The sequence below is a fragment of the Anomaloglossus baeobatrachus genome, chromosome 1, assembly GCF_048569485.1.
Source record: "Anomaloglossus baeobatrachus isolate aAnoBae1 chromosome 1, aAnoBae1.hap1, whole genome shotgun sequence".
NCBI classification, from domain to species: domain Eukaryota; kingdom Metazoa; phylum Chordata; class Amphibia; order Anura; family Aromobatidae; genus Anomaloglossus; species Anomaloglossus baeobatrachus.
Window position 1 is genome coordinate 534,059,088 of NC_134353.1, and position 21,387 is coordinate 534,080,474.

General features: G+C 46.0%; 1 protein-coding gene across 2 annotated transcripts in view; it reads right to left on the minus strand.

Annotated features, from left to right (window-relative positions):
- The window catches only part of CNTLN (centlein), a 506,300-nt gene that overhangs the window by 194,434 nt on the left and 290,479 nt on the right, over positions 1–21,387 (minus strand). For both annotated transcript variants that reach the window (XM_075316500.1, XM_075316495.1), the window contains exon 14: positions 16,966–17,066. In XM_075316500.1, the coding sequence (XP_075172615.1) occupies positions 16,966–17,066 (101 nt within the window). The remainder of the gene's footprint in view (positions 1–16,965; positions 17,067–21,387) is intronic.

Below are 21,387 nucleotides of genomic sequence, written 5' to 3' on the forward strand. Positions count from 1 at the left end.
GGGCAGTGCCAGCTCTGACTGTCAGGTTCGGCAGGCTAGCACAGGTAGAAAATAAGTTTGCTTGACCTGCAGGTAAATAAAGTGGGTGCAGAGAATAGTGATAACTTAAGAGGAACAAAGGGTAGAAACAAAAAAAAATAATGTAGGGATCTTTTAGATGACAATACAGCATAGATAAAAAAAAATGTTGGAGTTTATATAATTTGTGTTTCTTCCTTAAAATGTGAGTATTTTGGCAAAAAAAATATTGAAAATTTCTCAATTTTAAAACTTTGAATTTTTATGCTCTTAGACTAGAGTTATTCCACACAAAATAGTTAACTCCTTCACACCCGAGTGATTTTCCCTTTTAGTTTTTTTCCTCTCCTTCTTCCAAGAGCCATATCTTTTTTATTTTTTTATCAATATTGCCATATAAGGGCTTGTTTTTTTGTGAGACGAGTTGTGCTTTTGGATAACATCATTAATTTTACCATATAGTCTACTGGAAAAACGGAAAAAAAATTCGAAGTGCGGTTAAATTTAAAAAAAATGTGCAATTCCACATTTTATTATTCACTATGTTCACTATACGAAGGGCTGCTGCTGCGAAGTCTTTGGCTTTACCAAGAAAAGAAACGAGATAGGATGATGAAACTTTACATTTATTCCACATACTCTCTACTGACATCAACACACTTCTTACAATCGGTATTCCAAGTTCTGTAAGCCTAGCAAAAAGAAGGATTTCGGTTGTGCCTCAAACCAAGCATCCGTAACAGCCATGGCATCAGAAATGGTGTGAAATTTGGTACCCTTGAGGTGTTTCTTCAGGTTTGGAAACAGATGATAGTCGGAAGGAGCTAGATCTGGGAAATAAGGTGGGTGGTTAAAGAGCTGGAAGCCCAGCACTGCCAGTTTTGCCGTGGTCACTTGTGCAGTGTGAGCGGAGGCTTTGAATCTTGTTCCTGCAAGACCTTTAGACAGCTTCCCACGCTTTTTGGCCTTCAGAGCTGCCTTTAATTGGTCCAAAAGTTTGGAATAATATCTTGCATTGATGGTGAAACCCTTTTGAAGGTAGTCCACTAGCAGGAAGCCCTCCTTATCCCAGAACACAGACGCCATCATCTTAGTGGCTGATTTTTGCACACTGAACTTCTTTGGACAAGGAGAACCACTGTGCCTCCACTCTTTTGACTGCTCCTTGTTTTCAGGGTCATACAAATAAATCCAGGTCTCAGCTATATTGACCAGTCGATCCAGGAAGTTCTTATCAGTCTGGAAATACTAACAAATGGACCGGGAAGTTTTCACTCGCATGCTCCTCTGATCTGTTGTCAAACATTTTGGGACCCGCTTTGCAGATAGCTTCCTCATGTCCAAATGTTAACGTAAAATCCCAATGTTGTTTGTTATTGTGTGGCGCCCCTGAGGCTTCCGTCGCCACAGGTCATTGCACCCCATCAGCGGTGTGATGCCCCATTCTAGGTGAGGAAGGGAGTGAACACCGGTCCCCTGGTAAATCCACACTACACCCATTGCTAGGAACACACTGGGACAAGGGATAGTGGCAGTAACCCTCCCATGCTGCATGCTGGGAGGGGTCGTAAGACCCATCCCTGCTCCCATAGGGTGGTAGCTTAGCAACCGGGGGGTGGGGTGAGCCAGCCGAGTGTAGCGCAGAGAGGAAGGTCAGAGTTTATGCCCTGACACACCATGCAGGAAGTCTGCTTCATACTGAAGCCCTTGATTTCTTAACCACAGTCCCCTGATGACTAAGTGAATTAAGAAACGGAGGTCTAAGCACAAACTAAGGTCAGAGTGTTGCCATTTGAGGGGTATTGTGTGGCTGAAGGGTCTGCCCCCCCCCTCTATTGGACAACCTTTTGCATTATTTATTTACCATAGCAGGACCTAACTATTGGTCCTAGTGATTGTTTTAAGCACTGTATATTGAAGTGTGGTATATCTTGGTGTGCATATTACGGTGACAACTCTGTCTGGTCACCTTATTTTTACGGTTACGGTGGGTGACTTTCCTACCGTGCCTGTGTCCTAATTTGGTAATAGTAGGAGCCTGTTTCGGGCCCTAGTCAATTAGGTTGGTTTTACAACCTTTTATGTTGTGTGGTCAAAAATTTCTTTTATCATAAACTATTAAAAGTTATATTTTAAATTGTTACCACGTTATTTTTGAGACCATATCTTGCTTTGCTAATTGCAGCTACATTGGGTAAGCAACTGACACGAATTGTTTAAAGTATTCTAGTGCGCATGCGTAGGCGGTCTTTGACCGTTTCTCGTGCCTTCACATTACAGTACTTTGGTCTGCCCTCAGCAAGGTAGATCAAAGTGCGCATGTGCAGAAGTGCACTGAAGGCCTGTGTGTGAATAACGTAGGATGCGTCATCCACATGGGGCTGGGTAAGAGGACGGAGACTACACAAGATAGAGGACGCTGTGTGCAGATACCCACAGCCTATGTTCACACGTAGCATTTTTTCTGTGTTGTATTCCGTAGCCAAAACCTGCTCTCTTAGCCATTAAAACGCTGGATTCAAAATGCCTGGTTTTTTGGGGGTATGGATTACATGTGTGCTGTGTCTACAGAACATGCTTAATAAAGGTAATTTTATTCACTAAAAATGCATAAACATTTGCCCCAAAAAAACTGTATTCAGTAGTTACTGGTTTCAGTAAGTCAATACAAAAAGGTAAGCGCATATATTATACAGAGTCATTATAAATAGTGTGATCAATTTCAAGTGTTTATTTCTGTTAATATTGTTGATTATGGCTTACAACCAATGAAAACCCAAATGTCATCTCAAACAATTAGAATAATTACCACAAAACACCTGCAAAGGTTTCCTAAAAATTTAAAATGGTCCCTTAGTCTGGTTCAGTAGGTTACACACTCATGGAAGACTGCTAACTGGACAGATGTCCAGAAGGCAGTCACTGACATACTCCACAAAGGGGTTAAGCCACAAAAGGTCATTGCTAAAAAAGCTCGCTGTTCACAGAGTGCTGTATCCAAGCATATTAATGGAAAGTTGAGTGGAAGGAAAAAGTGTGGTAGAAAAAGGTGCACAAACAACCTGGATAACCACAGTCTTGAAAGGATTATTAATAAAAGGCCATTAATAAATTTGGGGTAGATTCACAAGGAGTGGGCTGCTGCTGCAGTCAGTGCTTTAACCTTTTCCTATCCTGAGTCCCCCTGGGAGGGACATTCCAAAAATTCTGTTACGCTCCTTTTTCCCCTGATAGGGAACAACAATAATTCATACTCATTTTACTATCCTAAGTCCCTTCTAGTGGGCCACTGAGTGGAAAGTCCCTTTTCTAAGCATAGCAGGCAGGACTTTGTGCATAGTTCTGTTAGGATTTTAATGGGCAGAACAGAAAATTTTATTGGATAGGAAAAGGTTAAGAGCCACCACACACAGATGTATCCAGGACATAGGCTACAACTGTCGCAATCCTTGTGTCAAGCCACTAATGACCAAATCGACAATGCCAGAAGCGTCTTACCTGGGCCAAGAAGAAAAAGAACTGGACTGTTGCTCAGTGGTCCAATGTATTGTTTTCAGATTAAAGTAAATTTTGCATTTCATTTGGAAATCAAGATCCAAGAGACTGGAGGAAGAGTGGAGAGACACACAATCCAAGCTGCTTGAGGTCTAGTGCGAAGTTTCCACAATCAGTGATGGTTTGGGGAGTCATGTCGTCTGCTGGTGCAGGTCCACTGTGTTTTATCAAGACCAAAGTCAGCACAGCCGTCTACCAGGAAATTTTAGAGCACTTCATGCTTCCCTCTGCCGACAAGCTTTTTGGAGATTGAAAATTCATTTTCCAGTAGTACTTGGCACCTGTCCACACTGCCAAAAGTACCAATACCTGGTTTAAAAACCCCAGTATCACTGTGTTTGATTGGCCAGCAAACTCGACTGACCTAAACCCCATAGATAATTTATGGGGTATTGTCAAGAGGAAGATGAGACACATCAGACTCAACAATGCAGACAAGCTGAAGGTTGCTATCAATGCAGCCTGGGCTTCCATAACACCTCAGCAGTGCCATAGGCTGATCGCCTCCATGCCACGCCACATTGATGCAGTAATTCATGCAAAAGGAGCCGTGACTAAGTATTGAGTGTATTTACTGTACATTCTTTTCAGTAGGCCAACATGTCTCAGTTTAAAATCATTTTTTCAGTTGGTCTTATATAATATTCTAATTTTCTGAGATAATGACTTTTGGGTTTTCATTGGCTGCAAGCCATAATCATCAACAGTAACAGAAATAAACACTTGAAATAGATCACTCTGTTTGTAATGACTCTATATATGTGCTTCCCTTTTGTATTGAATTAGTGAAATATATTTACTTTTTGATGATATTCCAATTTATTGAGATGCACTTGTATGTCGCATGCAGTGGCTATCAAAAATGATGGCTACCCTCTATAAGATGTCTAAATATTGTTGACATACTTGAAAGGGGCATTTAATAGGTTAAAATGATGTGATTATTACACTTACTGTCAGGTGGTAGCTATGTAACACAAACGGTACTCCTACAGTGATAGTGGATAATAATTATCTATCTATCTATATAATTGCCTTATTCTGTCTGTCTGTCTGTCATGCTCCAAAATTGGGTCCTTACGATGACACAAAGCTGATTGGCCGCTGGGCTCGCCATGGCCCCGCCCCCCCACACGGATTGGCCTCTCGCCCCGGCTCTCTGCAGGCCCCGCCCCCCTCACACAATGCACGCTCGCTCTGGCCCAACTGACACGGAGCTCCGACTCCCAGGTGAGTACACACACACACACACATCAGATCACACTCACTCTCACACAGACCTCACACATCACATCCACACACTCACAACATCCTGGGATATCGCTTGCTTCTACACTGGCTCCGTCACGATCCCAGCAGCGCCAGACATAACCTTGAGATGCTGGGATCTTGACGGAGGCCGTGAACGCTGGTAACCATTATACACATCGGGTAACTAAGGTCCCTTGGTTACCCGATGTGTATCATAGTTACCAGTGTACACCGGCTCCGTCAGGATCCCAGCAGCGCCAGACATAACTTAGCGATGCTGGGATCTTGACGGAGGCCGTGAACGCTGGTAACCATTATACACATCGGGTAACTAAGGTCCCTTAGTTACCCGATGTGTATCATAGTTACCAGCGTACACCGGCTCCCGGTACACATGTGCAGGGAGCCGGCATTATACTCCTCTCCCCCCAGGACTACTCCTCCTATTACAGTCCTCCTATTATACTCCTCTCTGAGTATAATAGGAGAACTATTATAGCATGGGGGATGTAGCACGATGGGGGGTGCGCAGCATGGGGGATGTAGCACGATGGGGAGTGCGCAGCATGGGGGATGTAGCACGATGGGGAGTGCGCAGCATGGGGGATGTAGCACGATGGGGAGTGCGCAGCATGGGGGATGTAGCACGATGGGGGGTGCGCAGCATGGGGGATGGAGCACGATGGGGGGTGCGCAGCATGGGGGATGTAGCACGATGGGGAGTGCGCAGCATGGGGGATGTAGCACGATGGGGAGTGCGCAGCATGGGGGATGTAGCACGATGGGGAGTGTGCAGCATGGGGAATGTAGCACGATGGGGAGTGCGCAGCATGGGGGATGGAGCACGATGGGGAGTGTGCAGCATGGGGGATGGAGCACGATGGGGAGTGTGCAGCATGGGGGATGGAGCACGATGGGGAGGTGCGCAGCATGGGGGATGTAGCACGATGGGGGGTGCGCAGCATGGGGGATGTAGCACGATGGGGAGTGCGCAGCATGGGGGATGTAGCACGATGGGGAGTGCGCAGCATGGGGGATATAGCACGATGGGGAGTGCGCAGCATGGGGGATGTAGCACGATGGGGAGTGTGCAGCATGGGGGATGTAGCACGATGGGGAGTGTGCAGCATGGGGGATGTAGCACGATGGGGAGTGCGCAGCATGGGGGATGTAGCACGATGGGGAGTGCGCAGCATGGGGGATGTAGCACGATGGGGAGGTGCGCAGCATGGGGGATGTAGCACGATGTGGAGTGCGCAGCATGGGGGATGTAGCACGATGGGGGGTGCGCAGCATGGGGGATGTAGCACGATGGGGAGTGCGCAGCATGGGGGATGTAGCAAGATGGGGAGTGCGCAGCATGGGGGATGTAGCACGATGGGGAGTGCGCAGCATGGGGGATGTAGCACGATGGGGAGTGCGCAGCATGGCGGATGTAGCACGATGGGGAGTGCGCAGCATGGCGGATGGAGCATGATGGCGGGTGCGCAGCATGGGGGATGTAGCACGATGGGGAGTGCGCAGCATGGGGGATATAGTACAATGGGGGATGTAGCACGATGAGGGATGTAGCACGATGGGGGGTGCACAGCATGGGGGGTGTAGCACGATGGGGAGTGCGCAGCATGGGGGATGTAGCACGATGGGGAGTGCGCAGCATGGGGGATGTAGCACGATGGGGGGTGCGCAGCATGGGGGATGGAGCACGATGGGGAGTGCGCAGCATGGAGGATGTAGCACGATGGGGAGTGCGCAGCATGGCAGATGTAGCACGATGGGGAGTGCGCAGCATGGCGGATGGAGCACGATGGCGGGTGCGCAGCATGGGGGATGTAGCACGATGGGGAGTGCGCAGCATGGGGGATGTAGCACGATGGGGGATGTAGCACGATGGGGGATGTAGCACGATGGGGGGTGCGCAGCATGGGGGATGTAGCACGATGGGGAGTGCGCAGCATAGGGGATGTAGCACGATGGGGAGTGCGCAGCATGGGGGATGTAGCACGATGGGGAGTGCGCAGCATGGGGGATGTAGCACGATGGGGAGTGCGCAGCATGGCGGATGTAGCACGATGGGGAGTGCGCAGCATGGCGGATGGAGCACGATGGCGGGTGCGCAGCATGGGGGATGTAGCACGATGGGGAGTGCGCAGCATGGGGGGATGTAGCACGATGGGGGATGTAGCACAATGGGGGATGTAGCACGATGGGGGGTGCGCAGCATGGGGGATGTAGCACGATGGGGAGTGCGCAGCATGGGGAATGTAGCACGATGGGGAGTGCGCAGCATGGGGGATGTAGCACGATGGGGGGTGCGCAGCATGGGGGATGGAGCATGATGGGGAGTGCGCAGCTTGGAGGATGGAGCACGATGGGGAGTGCGCAGCATGGAGGATGGAGCACGATGGGGAGTGCGCAGCATGGGGGATGGAGCACGATGGGGGGTGCGCAGCATGGGGGATGGAGCACGATGGGGGGTGCGCAGCATGGCGGATGTAGCACGATGGGGAGTGCGCAGCATGGCGGATGGAGCATGATGGCGGGTGCGCAGCATGGGGGATGTAGCACGATGGGGAGTGCGCAGCATGGGGGATATAGTACAATGGGGGATGTAGCACGATGAGGGATGTAGCACGATGGGGGGTGCACAGCATGGGGGGCGTAGCACGATGGGGAGTGCGCAGCATGGAGGATGGAGCACGATGGGGAGTGCGCAGCTTGGAGGATGGAGCACGATGGGGAGTGCGCAGCATGGAGGATGGAGCACGATGGGGAGTGCGCAGCATGGGGGATGGAGCACGATGGGGGGTGCGCAGCATGGGGGATGGAGCACGATGGGGAATGCGCAGCATAGGGGATGGGGCATGATGGGGGGTGCGCAGCATGGGGGATGGAGCACGATGGGAGGTGCACACCTCCCCCCAACACACACACACACACACACACAGGGAACCACAAACACCGCCATACATAGACACCCACACACACAGACAACGCTGCACACACACAAACCCCCAACACACAAACACCGCGGCATACATAAATATACGCACATACCGCACAACACACACATTGCACAAAACATACCTCCCCCCAAAACACACCACACCCACACAAACCGCGCAACACACACACACAACGCGACAGACACACAGCGCTCCACAAACAACGCAACACACATACAACACCGCTCTCACCCCCCGCCACACCCAGACAACACCCAGAACATGTACAGCGCCCTACACAAACACTTGGTAACTACACACAACAACATCTATATATTTATATATATATATATATATATATATATATATATATATATCTCTATCTATATCAAAAATCATACATGAACTACACAATATGTAAATTCTAGAATACCCGATGCGTAGAATCGGGCCACCTTCTAGTATATATATAATTGCCTTATTCTGTCTGTCTGCCTTGCTCCAAAATTGTGTCCTTACGGTGACAAACAGCGGATTGGCCGCTGGGCTCGCCATGGCCCCGCCCCCCCGCACGGATTGGCCGCTCGCCTCGCCTCGGCTCCACCCCCTCGCACGGATTGGCCTCTCGCCCCGGCCCCCTGCACGCATTGGCAACTAGGCCACGCCCCGCCCCCCTCACGCATTGCACGCTCGCTCTGGCCCCGCCCCCCACACGCATTCCCTGAACCGACTCCCAGGTGAGTGCTGTACCCCCGGGAGCCCACATCAGCGTACGTCGGCGTACGCTGGTGTGGGCTCCCGTGCGAGAGGGGGCGGGGTACGCTGGTAACCATGTAATATTGTAGCATGGTTACCAGCATACACCGGCTCCCAGGTGAGCGCATCAAGGTCCTGCAGCGGCGGAACACACACACACGCACACACATAAGAACAGACACACACACACACATCAGATCACACTCACTCTCACACACACCTCACACATACATCAGATCGCATCCACACACTCACAACATCCCGTGATATCGCTTGCTCCTCGGCGGCGATCCTGTGCGTGCCGAGATCTTCAAGGACCTGCCGGATGATCACATGGCCGGAAGCATGTGGTATCTCCACATGTTGTGATTGTGTGAGCGCTGTGCGATATCGTCAGTGTGTGTGTGCGTGTATGCGATCGGATGTGTGTGAGTTGGTTCTGATGTGTGAGTGTGTGTGCGCGTGTATGCGATCGGATGTGTGTGAGTGTGTTCTGATGTGTGAGTGTGTGTGTGTGAGTGTATGCGATCGGAACTGTGACTGTTGGCAGAGGAGCACGGCGTGTAGCACAGCTGCTGGGACCGCCCACCGGTGGGCACAGGGAGAAGTGGGGTGTATGTGTGAGTGTATGCGATCAGATGTGTGCGTGTATAATGTCTGATGGGTGACCGTGGAGCACGATGGGGAGTGCGCAGCATAGGGGATGGAGCACAATGGGGAGTGCGCAGCATGGGGGATAGAGCACGATGGGGAGTGCGCAGCATGGGGGATAGAGCACGATGGGGAGTGCGCACCATGGAGCACGATGGGGAGTGCGCAGCATGGGGGATGGAGCACGATGGGGAGTGCACAGCATGGGGGATAGAGCACGATGGGGAGTGCACAGCATGGGGGATGGAGCACGATGGGGAGTGCACAGCATGGGGGATGGAGCACGATGGGGAGTGCGCAGCATGGGGGATGGAGCACGATGGGGGGTGCGCAGAATGGGGGATGGAGCACGATGGGGAGTGCGCAGCATGGGGGATGGAGCACGATGGGGAGTGCGCAGCATGGGGGATAGAGCACGATGGGGAGTGCGCAGCATGGGGGATAGAGCACGATCAGGAATGCGCAGCATGGGGGATGGAGCACGATGGGGAGTGTGCAGCATGGGGGATGGAGCACAATGGGGAGTGCGCAGCATGGGGGATGGAGCACGATGGGGGGTGCGCAGCATGGGGGATGGAGCACGATGGGGGGTGCGCAGCATGGGGGGATGGAGCACGTTTGGGAGTGCGCAGCATGGGGGATAGAGCACGATGGGGAGTGCGCAGCATGGGGCATGGAGCACGATGGGGAGTGCGCAGCATGGGGGATGGAGCACGTTTGGGAGTGCGCAGCATGGGGGATGGACCACGTTTGGGAGTGCGCAGCATGGGGGATGGAGCACGATGGGGAATGCGCAGCATGGGGGGATGGAGCACGATGGGGAGTGCACAGCATGGGGGATGGAGCACAATGGGGAGTGCGCAGCATGGGGGATGGAGCACAATGGGGAGTGTGCAGCATGGGGGATGGAGCACGATGGGGCGTGCGCAGCATGGGGGATGGAGCACGATGGGGGGTGCGCAGCATGGGGGATGGAGCACGATGGGGAGTGCGCAGCATGGGGGATGGAGCACGATGGGGGGTGCGCAGCATGGGGGATGGAGCACGATGGGGGGTGCGCAGCATGGGGGATGGAGCACGATGGGGGGTGCGCACCATGGGGGATGGAGCACGATGGGGGGTGCACAGCATGGGGGATGGAGCACGATGGGGGGTGCGCAGCATGGGGGATAAAGCACGATGGGGGGTGCGCAGCATGGGGGATGGAGCACGATGGGGGGTGCACACCTCCCCCCAAAACACACACACGCACTGCACAACACACCACACACACACTGGGAACCACAAACACTGCCCTACACAGACACCCACACACACAGACAACGCCGCACACACACAACACCCAACACACAAAAACCACGGCACACACAAATATACGCACATACCGCACAACACAAACATTGCACAAAACATACCTCCCCCAAAACACACAGACACACCCGACACCCACACAAACCCACAAACCGGGCAACACACACACACAACGCTACAGACACACAGCGCTCTACAAACAACGCAACACACAAACAACACCGCTCTCACTCCCCGCCACACCCAGACAACACCCAGAACATGTACAGCACCCTACACAAACACTTGGTAACTACACACAACAACATCTACACACAATTAATTCCATGGTGCTGTACATGAGAAGGGGTTACATACAGAATACATATACAAATTACAATAGACAGACTAGTACAGAGGGAAGAGGACCCTGCCCTTGTGGGCTTACGTTCTATAGGTTTTTGGGTAGGAGACAGATGGTGGGGTGTTGGTCGGGCGGCAGTTTCGGCACGGTGGTGAGGCGACAGCTCTGGCGGTGGTGACACAGTGGGGTCATTGGAGATTATAGGCATTTCTGAACAGATGAGTTTTCAAGTTCCGTTTGAAGCTTTCAAGTGTAGCAGATAATCTGATGCGTTGAGGCAGCGAATTCTAGAAGACGGGATGCTCGTGAGAAGTTTTGAAGGCAGTTGCATGAGGAGCGAATGATAGAAAAGAAGAGAAGGAGATCTTGGGAGGACCAGAGGTTACGTGTTGGAGTGTAGCAGGAGATTAGTTCGGAGATATATGGAGGAGACAGATTATGGACAGCTTTGTCAGTATTAGTAGTTTGAATTGGATACGGTGAAGGATTGGGAGCCAATAAAGGGATTTGCAGAGGGATGAAGTGGAGTGGTGTTGAGGAGAGAGGTGGATCATTCGGGCAGCAGAATTAAGGATGGTTTGAAGAGGTACGAGCTGGTTAGCAAGGAGGCCACAGAGGAGGATGTTGCAGTAATCAAGGAGGGAGATTGTGAGTGCATGCAATAGCAATGCATGAACATTGGTCATTACTAAGGATTTAAATGTTCATCAATAGTAAAAGTGGAGAATCCGGGACTTGTAGTTATAATATCTATGTGTTATGGCTATCAGAAACAGGGAAGTGGGCAAGTATTTAGAAAACTGTATTTCCAATGGGGAGATGTGAAGATTTTTCTACCACCTAAAGCACAGCAATTGAACTGGCTCAAGGGCTGAGTTTGCACTAATAGCAGCAGTTGTTGGCTATATATTATAGCTGACTCTAATATAATGGCAATGATCAGAGAATTAGATAAAGACATATAGCTACATGGCACTCCAGATGGTCAAGTAGGATTCCACTCCAAATAGATTCCTGCCTGCTATGGATTGCTTTTTTTTATTTATATATATATATCTATATATATATATATATATATATATATATATATATATATATATATATATATATATATATATATATACACAGTGCCTACAAGTAGTATTCAACCCCCTGCAGGTTTAGCAGGTTTACACATTCGGAATTAACTTGGCATTGTGACATTTGGACTGTAGATCAGCCTGGAAGTGTGAAATGCACTGCAGCAAAAAAGAATGTCATTTCTTTTTTTTTTTTTTTTTTTTAAATTGTGAAAAGTTTATTCAGAGGGTCATTTATTATTCAACCCCTCAATCCACCAGAATTCTGTTTGGTTCCCCTAAAGTATTAAGAAGTATTTCAGGCACAAAGAACAATGAGCTTCACATGTTTGGATTAATTATCTCTTTTTCCAGCCTTTTCTGACTAATTAAGACCCTCCCCAAACTTGTGAACAGCACTCATACTTGGTCAACATGGGAAAGACAAAGGAGCATTCCAAGGCCATCAGAGACAAGATCGTGGAGGGTCACAAGGCTGGCAAGGGGTACAAAACCCTTTCCAAGGAGTTGGGCCTACCTGTCTCCACTGTTGGGAGCATCATCCGGAAGTGGAAGGCTTATGGAACTACTGTTAGCCTTCCACGGCCTGGACAGCCTTTGAAAGTTTCCACCCGTGCCAAGGCCAGGCTTGTCCGAAGAGTCAAGGCTAACCCAAGGACAACAAGGAAGGAGCTCCGGGAAGATCTCATGGCAGTGGGGACATTGGTTTCAGTCAATACCATAAGTAACGTACTCCACCGCAATGGTCTCCGTTCCAGACGAGCCCGTAAGGTACCTTTACTTTCAAAGCGTCATGTCAAGGCTCGTCTACAGTTTGCTCATGATCACTTGGAGGACTCTGAGACAGACTGGTTCAAGGTTCTCTGGTCTGATGAGACCAAGATCGAGATCTTTGGTGCCAACCACACACGTGACGTTTGGAGACTGGATGGCACTGCATACGACCCCAAGAATACCATCCCTACAGTCAAGCATGGTGGTGGCAGCATCATGCTGTGGGGCTGTTTCTCAGCCAAGGGGCCTGGCCATCTGGTCCGCATCCATGGGAAGATGGATAGCACGGCCTACCTGGAGATTTTGGCCAAGAACCTCCGCTCCTCCATCAAGGATCTTAAGATGGGTCGTCATTTCATCTTCCAACAAGACAACGACCCAAAGCACACAGCCAAGAAAACCAAGGCCTGGTTCAAGAGGGAAAAAATCAAGGTGTTGCAGTGGCCTAGTCAGTCTCCTGACCTTAACCCAATTGAAAACTTGTGGAAGGAGCTCAAGATTAAAGTCCACATGAGACACCCAAAGAACCTAGATAACTTGGAGAAGATCTGCATGGAGGAGTGGGCCAAGATAACTCCAGAGACCTGTGCCGACCTGATCAGGTCTTATAAAAGACGATTATTAGCTGTAATTGCAAACAAGGGTTATTCCACAAAATATTAAACCTAGGGGTTGAATAATAATTGACCCACACTTTTATGTTGAAAATGTATTAAAATTTAACTGAGCAACATAACTTGTTGGTTTGTAAGATTTATGCGTCTGTTAATAAATCCTGCTCTTGCTTGAAGTTTGCAGGCTCTAACTTATTTGCATCTTATCAAACCTGCTAAATCTGCAGGGGGTTGAATACTACTTGTAGGCACTGTATATATATATATATATATATATATATATATATATATATATATATATATATATAATGTGTCTTTAATATTTGCATCTATTTTGGAGTAGCAATGATGAGAGATAATGTCGATGTCAGAACATTTAATAGTGAATAGCAAACTATGGTGTTTAAATGATTGACAATGGTAGGGTGCTTTCAAAATATGAAAGCACATAATTGTTTTTCAAACAGCAAAAAAACCCAAAAACCTTTTTTTTTATTCTGCAAAAGTGGTTGATACCAAAAAATAAAAAATATTACAGTTGGTTTTGAATATACAAGTTATTAAAAAAGTTAAAGTCATTTATATTTAGGGTGAAAAAAAAATATTTTGGAATGGGTGTTTATTGCCCTCTTAAGGAATTCTAAGTTAGTCAATTAGTAATATGCATCCCAAATGCAAAGGAAAAATACATCTCTTCCCAGAAAGAAATGTACTCATATTGACAGAAAAATTAAAAAAAGTTCTACATCATGGAAGCCAAAGTGGGACTAAAAATGAAAAAAAAAGGATTAAAGCTTTAGATTGAAATTCAACAATTGCTATATACAGTCAGGGCCAGAAATATTTGGACAGTGACACAAGTTTTGTTGTTTTAGCTGTTTGCAAAAACATGTTCAGAAATACAATTATATATAATATGGGCTGAAAGTGCACACTCCCAGCTGCAATATGAGAGTTTTCACATCCAAATCGGAGAAAGGGTTTAGGAATCATAGCTCTATAATGCATAGCCTCCTCTTTTTCAAGGGACCAAAAGTAATTGGACAAGGGACTCTAAGGGCTGCAATTAACTCTGAAGGCGTCTCCCTCGTTAACCTGTAATCAATGAAGTAGTTAAAAGGTCTGGGGTTGATTACAGGTGTGTGGTTTTGCATTTGGAAGCTGTTGCTGTGACCAGACAACATGCGGTCTAAGGAACTCTCAATTGAGGTGAAGCAGAACATCCTGAGGCTGAAAAAAAAGAAAAAATCCATCAGAGAGATAGCAGACATGCTTGGAGTAGCAAAATCAACAGTCGGGTACATTCTGAGAAAAAAGGAATTGACTGGTGAGCTTGGGAACTCAAAAAGACCTGGGCGTCCACGGATGACAACAGTGGTGGATGATCGCCGTATACTTTCTTTGGTGAAGAAGAACCCGTTCACAACATCAACTGAAGTCCAGAACACTCTCAGTGAAGTAGGTGTATCTGTCTCTAAGTCAACAGTAAAGAGAAGACTCCATGAAAGTAAATACAAAGGGTTCACATCTAGATGCAAACCATTCATCAATTCCAAAAATAGACAGGCCAGAGTTAAATTTGCTGAAAAACAGCTCAGTTCTGGAAAAGTATTCTATGGACAGATGAGAAAAAGATCAACCTGTACCAGAATGATGGGAAGAAAAAAGTTTGGAGAAGAAAGGGAACGGCACATGATCCAAGGCACACCACATCCTCTGTAAAACATGGTGGAGGCAACGTGATGGCATGGGCATGCATGGCTTTCAATGGCACTGGGTCACTTGTGTTTATTGATGACATAACAGCAGACAAGAGTAGCCGGATGAATTCTGAAGTGTACCGGGATATACTTTCAGCCCAGATTCAGCCAAATGCCGCAAAGTTGATCGGACGGCGCTTCATAGTACAGATGGACAATGACCCCAAGCATACAGCCAAAGCTACCCAGGAGTTCATGAGTGCAAAAAAGTGGAACATTCTGCAATGGCCAAGTTAATCACCAGATCTTAACCCAATTGAGCATGCATTTCACTTGCTCAAATCCAGACTTAAGACGGAAAGACCCACAAACAAGCAAGACCTGAAGGCTGCGGCTGTAAAGGCCTGGCAAAGCATTAAGAAGGAGGAAACCCAGCGTTTGGTGATGTCCATGGGTTACAGACTTAAGGCAGTGATTGCCTCCAAAGGATTCGCAACAAAATATTGAAAATAAAAATATTTTGTTTGGGATTGGTTTATTTGTCCAATTACTTTTGACCTCCTAAAATGTGGAGTGTTTGTAAAGAAATGTGTACAATTCCTACAATTTCTATCAGATATTTTTGTTCAAACCTTCAAATTAAACGTTACAATCTGCACTTGAATTCTGTTGTAGAGGTTTCATTTCAAATCCAATGTGGTGGCATGCAGAGCCCAACTCGCGAAAATTGTGTCACTGTCCAAATATTTCTGGACCTAACTGTACTTCTAAATACATAAGCAAAATGTCACCAAAGGGGTCTAAATGTAAAATACTTCTTTAAATCTAACAAATATCTAATGTAACAATTACTTCCTTTAAGTTCATATATTTCATTAGATTTTGAGTCTTAACTTCCTTTAATGCTCAGTGGAAACAACAAGCTAAAAAGCATTTTATACCCCAGGCAGAAATTGTAAGATATACGCTCTTCTGCAAGAAAAACATGAGTGATGAGACGAAAATACTTCTGTTATTTTAAGTGTTTTCAGATGAAATCATTATATATGATAGTAGAGGATAATTATTTAGGCTACTTTCACACATTAGTTTTATGGCATCAGGTACAATCCGGCGTGTCCCTGATGCAACAGATCCGGCACAGAATATGCAAAAACGGATGCGCCGCACTTTTTTTTTTTTTGACGGATCCGGTATACCTGATCCATAAAAAAACGGATCCGGCGCATCCATTTTTGCATCAGTGCCGTCCGTTTTTTTTGCTGGATCCGTTTTTTTTTCCAATGAATTGGAGCATGCTCAGTTTAAAAAAATGGATTCGGCGTCCGCATCCATTTTTTGCCGCATTTCGCCGGATCCGGCGTCTATAGGCTTCTATTGTAAATCACGCCGTGTCATGCCGGATCTGGCGCGATGCTTTTTTTGTCAGAGACAAAAAATGTTACAAGAGACGTTCCATCCGGCCGATGCATTAGCCAATTACAACGGATCCGGCAAAAGCCGGATGCAACGCAAGGCCATCGGGAATAATCCGGCGCTGATACAAATCAATGGGGATAAAACGGATTCGGCGCCGGATCCGTTTTTTCCGCATTGTGCTTGACGGAAAAAAACTTGTGTGTGACAGTAGCCTAAAGGAGATTCCGTGCTTGATATTTCCGCATTGGGAGGTGAGGGACGCTGTTGATACTGCATCAATAGGTCCTGTGCACAGCCCGCATGCATCACACTCCTTTTCTGCGGCTCTTATCAATGTGAGAGACACTGGATAATCCCTTTAAACAAATAATAGCCAAATAATAATAAAGGCAATAATTAAAATACCTCTCTATGTAACTGTGCATGCTTTTAGGTCTCATTATTGTGTATAACTGATGGCTTGCATTATAGGCCAATAAGCTGTCTGGGCTTGATCCTAGAACTACAAGAACAATAAGATCCTTCTGTATACAAACATGGAAACTGTACCTTCTCGCTCTTGCTGGAGACAAACATTTAATTCTTGTATCGTGGCTTTGTCTACTGAAGTCTGCACTTTACGCTGATCTATTTCTTCTTCCAAGTTCAATCTGTAAGAGTTTCACATAATGGTCATTAAATCACTGCAAAGTGGCAATAAAATTTTAAGCGCAGAACATGTAGAATATGAAAGCGTTATGTTCTTTACTTAGTGCAAGATATATTGCAGATTATTTCATATGATAAAAGACATTTTTTTCCTTCAAATCTTTAAGACTAAAAAGGTTATCTATACTATAGAATTCCAACGCTTCCATGTAATTTAATGTTTTGACAAACAGGTTAAGTTATGGGGGGAAATATTGTATCCTTAACTATTATTGATAGGATTTACTGTTTAGCACTTGTCCTATTTATGGCCATAAAATGGAATGGTTTACTTCTTTAAAAAAAAAAATCATACATGACGCACTTGCCTGTCGCCATTCTGATTTTATCTATACTGACAAGATACATTTCATTTGATTTCTATATTGTTCACTGATGCTCTATGTAATATTGCTTGTGATTTCTTATCTTCTTCATTTGCACTCTTCCCTGAAACTGAACACTGGGGGTCTTGCTGCTGGGGGGTATGCGGTAGTGGAGGAAAAATGCTAGAATGGTAGGCACCAGTTAGCACTTGTAGTGTTCAGGTCTTTCATTTGACAGCAAGCAAGGATAATGAACGTCGTCCCAACCCACTGATATCAGAGGAATCAGATAACAGGTTAATGGGTGTAAAGCTGGGTTTACACACTGAGACTTTCTAGCGATCCAACCTGTGATCTCAACCTAGCCGGGATCGCTACAAAGTCTCTGGTGAGCTGTCAAACAGGCAAACCTGGCCAACGACGCAACAGCGATCCGGACCTGCAGAACGACCTAGCTGGTTGTTGGGGACGTGTCAAAGCTGCTATTTGAAAGGGAAGTCGCTGTAAAGTCCCCTTTACACACTGAAACTTTCTAGCGATGCATGCTGCACAGCGGGAAACAAAGGACCTAGGAATGGTCCTGAACGATTTGTAGCGATCACAACTTCACAGCAGGGGCCAGGTCGCTGATAGGTTTCACACACTGCAATGTCGCTGGGGAGGTCGCTGTAACGTCACAAAACCGGTGACGTTACAGCGATGTCGTTTGCGATGTTGCAGTGTGTAAAGCCACCTTAAGGGATTCTCAAATTTCCCTGGTCAGATTTTGTTGGATAGAGAAGGGTCTGTCCTGCTGTATGTCATCAGCTGATTTATTTTTTCCAGACGATAAGCCACTGCCACAGTCATCTGGCAACGGCTCACTCATAAAGAATAAAGGAACACTCCGCTAAGCATTTCTATGAGGCAACTGTTGGAGTTCATTCAGCCGACAGCTATCTAATGTGTGTGAGGCCTTAAAAGGGTTTTGCCACTGTAACATGGCGGAGGGTGTGTACCATGAAAGTGGTGTAAGCCTGGATATCTGCTCTAGCACTTGTAGTGCCACAAGGCTTATTAGGGCATTCCTGGGACAGGTCTTACGAATAGCTGGAGAGATGGGCAGGTCGGGCTATCCACATATCTTCATCCATAAGTGTGTTTAACCTGGCTGACATGGTTTAAAATGGTGTCAATCTGTTCGGCACATGATCTGTGTGTGGAAGTGTTATGAAACCTCAAGTAAACCCATGAGTGGGGGCTCGAGTGACCGAGATCAGTTTGCAGAGGTAAGAAGACCTCTTGTGAAAAGCATTGATCATGGACATACTGGACGGACACTGAAATGCCATGGAGAAAATGCATATGTTGTTGTTACTGCATTGAAATACCGCTTATCTCGTATGTTGATGGCATGCTTTATGCAGTTTAAATAAAGCTGCCTGGCCATTGCATTCAAAGTGCCTCCTGTGCCTACCTCTGTGCAACTGAGAAGCAAGCAGAGTCAGTACCCCCATCACACCACAAAGTACATTTTAATCAACAGGTCTTAGAATAATAATACGTTCTACAATTGGATGTATATATATATATAAAAAAAGTTCCTGAGCTGAGAAAATCTATATACTGTTATTTGCTGTGTTCGACTGTGCAGCGCCACTCCATTTCATGGTTGGCACATACAGTACCCCGGCTCCACAATTGCTGAGCTTAAATGTCACGGACTTGATTAACACTAGAAGTCCCAGAAATTTTGAGCTCCCCCCTGAAGTCCCGAAAGAGGGTCAAATGACATACAATAAACTGAATAGAACTAACTAGAAACGAAATGGCTAAACTCAATGGAAAACAACAACCTCCTGTGGTGCGACAGTAATGGCGTTAATTGCAGAACAAAAGACGGTGATTATAGGATGTTAGCTAAAATCCTTCACGTCATTCGACCTGTCTCTGGGTTCCAAAAGGTAGAAATGTTAAAATGACCCCTCTCTGGGACTTCTAGTTTTAATGATGAGGTCACACGGGACAAGTGATACAACCGAAACACTCACTTCTATGATAAAACAGGCAGGGAAATGTGGTATCTCAGAAAGAAGCAGCGAGGCCCCTGCTATTTTGTCTGTATACTCACTTATAACAAGTGACTTTGTTCACTCTTCCCTTAGCCAGGAGGTGTGGTACTCGTATGTGTTGACCATGAACTGAAGCAGCTTTACATGGTCAGACAAAGCCATTATACAGTGCATAGTAGGGTCAGTTTTATAACATTATCTCAGCACCGGAACATTTTTGTGAAACACATCCAATTGTGAAACCTGCTATTATTCCAAGATCTAGTAATTAAAATGCATTTTGTTAGAAGGACAACCCCTTTAACAATTATGTGTCTTCATGGACTTCGTCAAATGCTAGGGAAAACAAAATCTTGGAAATTAGATGGTGCTATAAAGCACAAAGGAATAAATAGCAACTGGTTTCTCTGCAGCAGCATAAGAAGGGCATATGGTTATACATAGATGTACGAAAAACTACATTGAAGCAGTTTTTTTATTTTAGAAAAACTAGAAATACCTTTTTCATCACTTACAAAGTCTTTCCAGATTTGGACAGACCTAAAACAGAATTGCTACAGAGAAGCAAAAGGCTGGGATCACACCTAGCTGAGTGATACGGAGAGTGCCGATTCTTCCAAAACTACAGTTTTGCCGTGATCAAATGTGCTCTTTCAAAAGAATCCGTTCTTGGAAATATTTTTGTGTGCATCTTTTTTTATGTTGCCTTTTTCTAAATGTTATATTGTATGCAACTACAAGTAATCCTACGGAGTTATGTCAAGCCCAATATGTAATGCATGTATATACCTGAACATATACTGTAGTTTAAAATATACGACACATGCAACACATAGAGGTCTTTCATTCCTTTCAACTTCATCTTCATGAAACCCTAAAGTGACTGACGTTAACAGTATGGTTTCAAGAATTATGCAAAGTCAAAATATTCACCATGGACTTTAGCAACAGAGATTTATTACTTCTAATACCTATTAGCAGTCTAGATGAATTGGAAATGAGCATATAAAAATGTATTACACTTCATTAAATTCAAAGTCTGAAAATCATGTCTGTAGTGGTCACACTCGGCAGGGCACCGTTTTTCAAGTTGAGCAATGATTTTTCTTATTGATAGTGGATTAATGTGTATTTTGATTTCTGGTTGCAATAGATCTTGTAGCAGAGAGAGAAGACAAGACCCAAAGTTTTTAATACAATACATGTAAATCTTGTGCGATCAACAGAGAAAAGCCTGCTGACAAATAATGCCGCACATGACTGCATGCAAAAGAATCACTCACAGTGGTTATATTCTCTTTTTTTTTTTTTTTTTTATAAAATAATGTGCTGAATAAATGAGGTAACAATTAGGACTTTCTGATGCTATTTAAGATAAATACAAACAATTTATTGTCTATTAAAGGGAATCAATCAAAAAGACTGCTGGAACACCATTGTAAATGTGAACAGGGTGCTAGCCAAAAAATATACAATCTATATGAAGTGAAAAGCTGCACACCAAATTCAGAGAAATATGAACAAGCATAACTGCTTTATAATACATAAGGAATGAAAAATACAACTAGCCATATGAAAAATTGAAAACAAATTTAAATGTGACATTGCATAACTGCTGAGGATTATTTGAAAAAAAAAAAAAAAAAGATATTTAGGTAATGTATTGATCGGCGCGGTGTGGCATATTGGATAATAAAAGCTTATGGGTGCTGGATGCGTCGGAATGGGTCAAAAAACGCATTCCAGTGATGGATCCGATTTTTTAATCTGAGCATGCTCAGATGAGATGTAAATTCATTTCTGGCCTCTCTCTCTCTCTTAATCTCTCCCTCTGTCTGCCGCTCTGTCTGTTGATGTCGGTCTCTCTTGTTCTCTATCTCTCTCTGTCAGTCGGTCTCTCCCTCTCA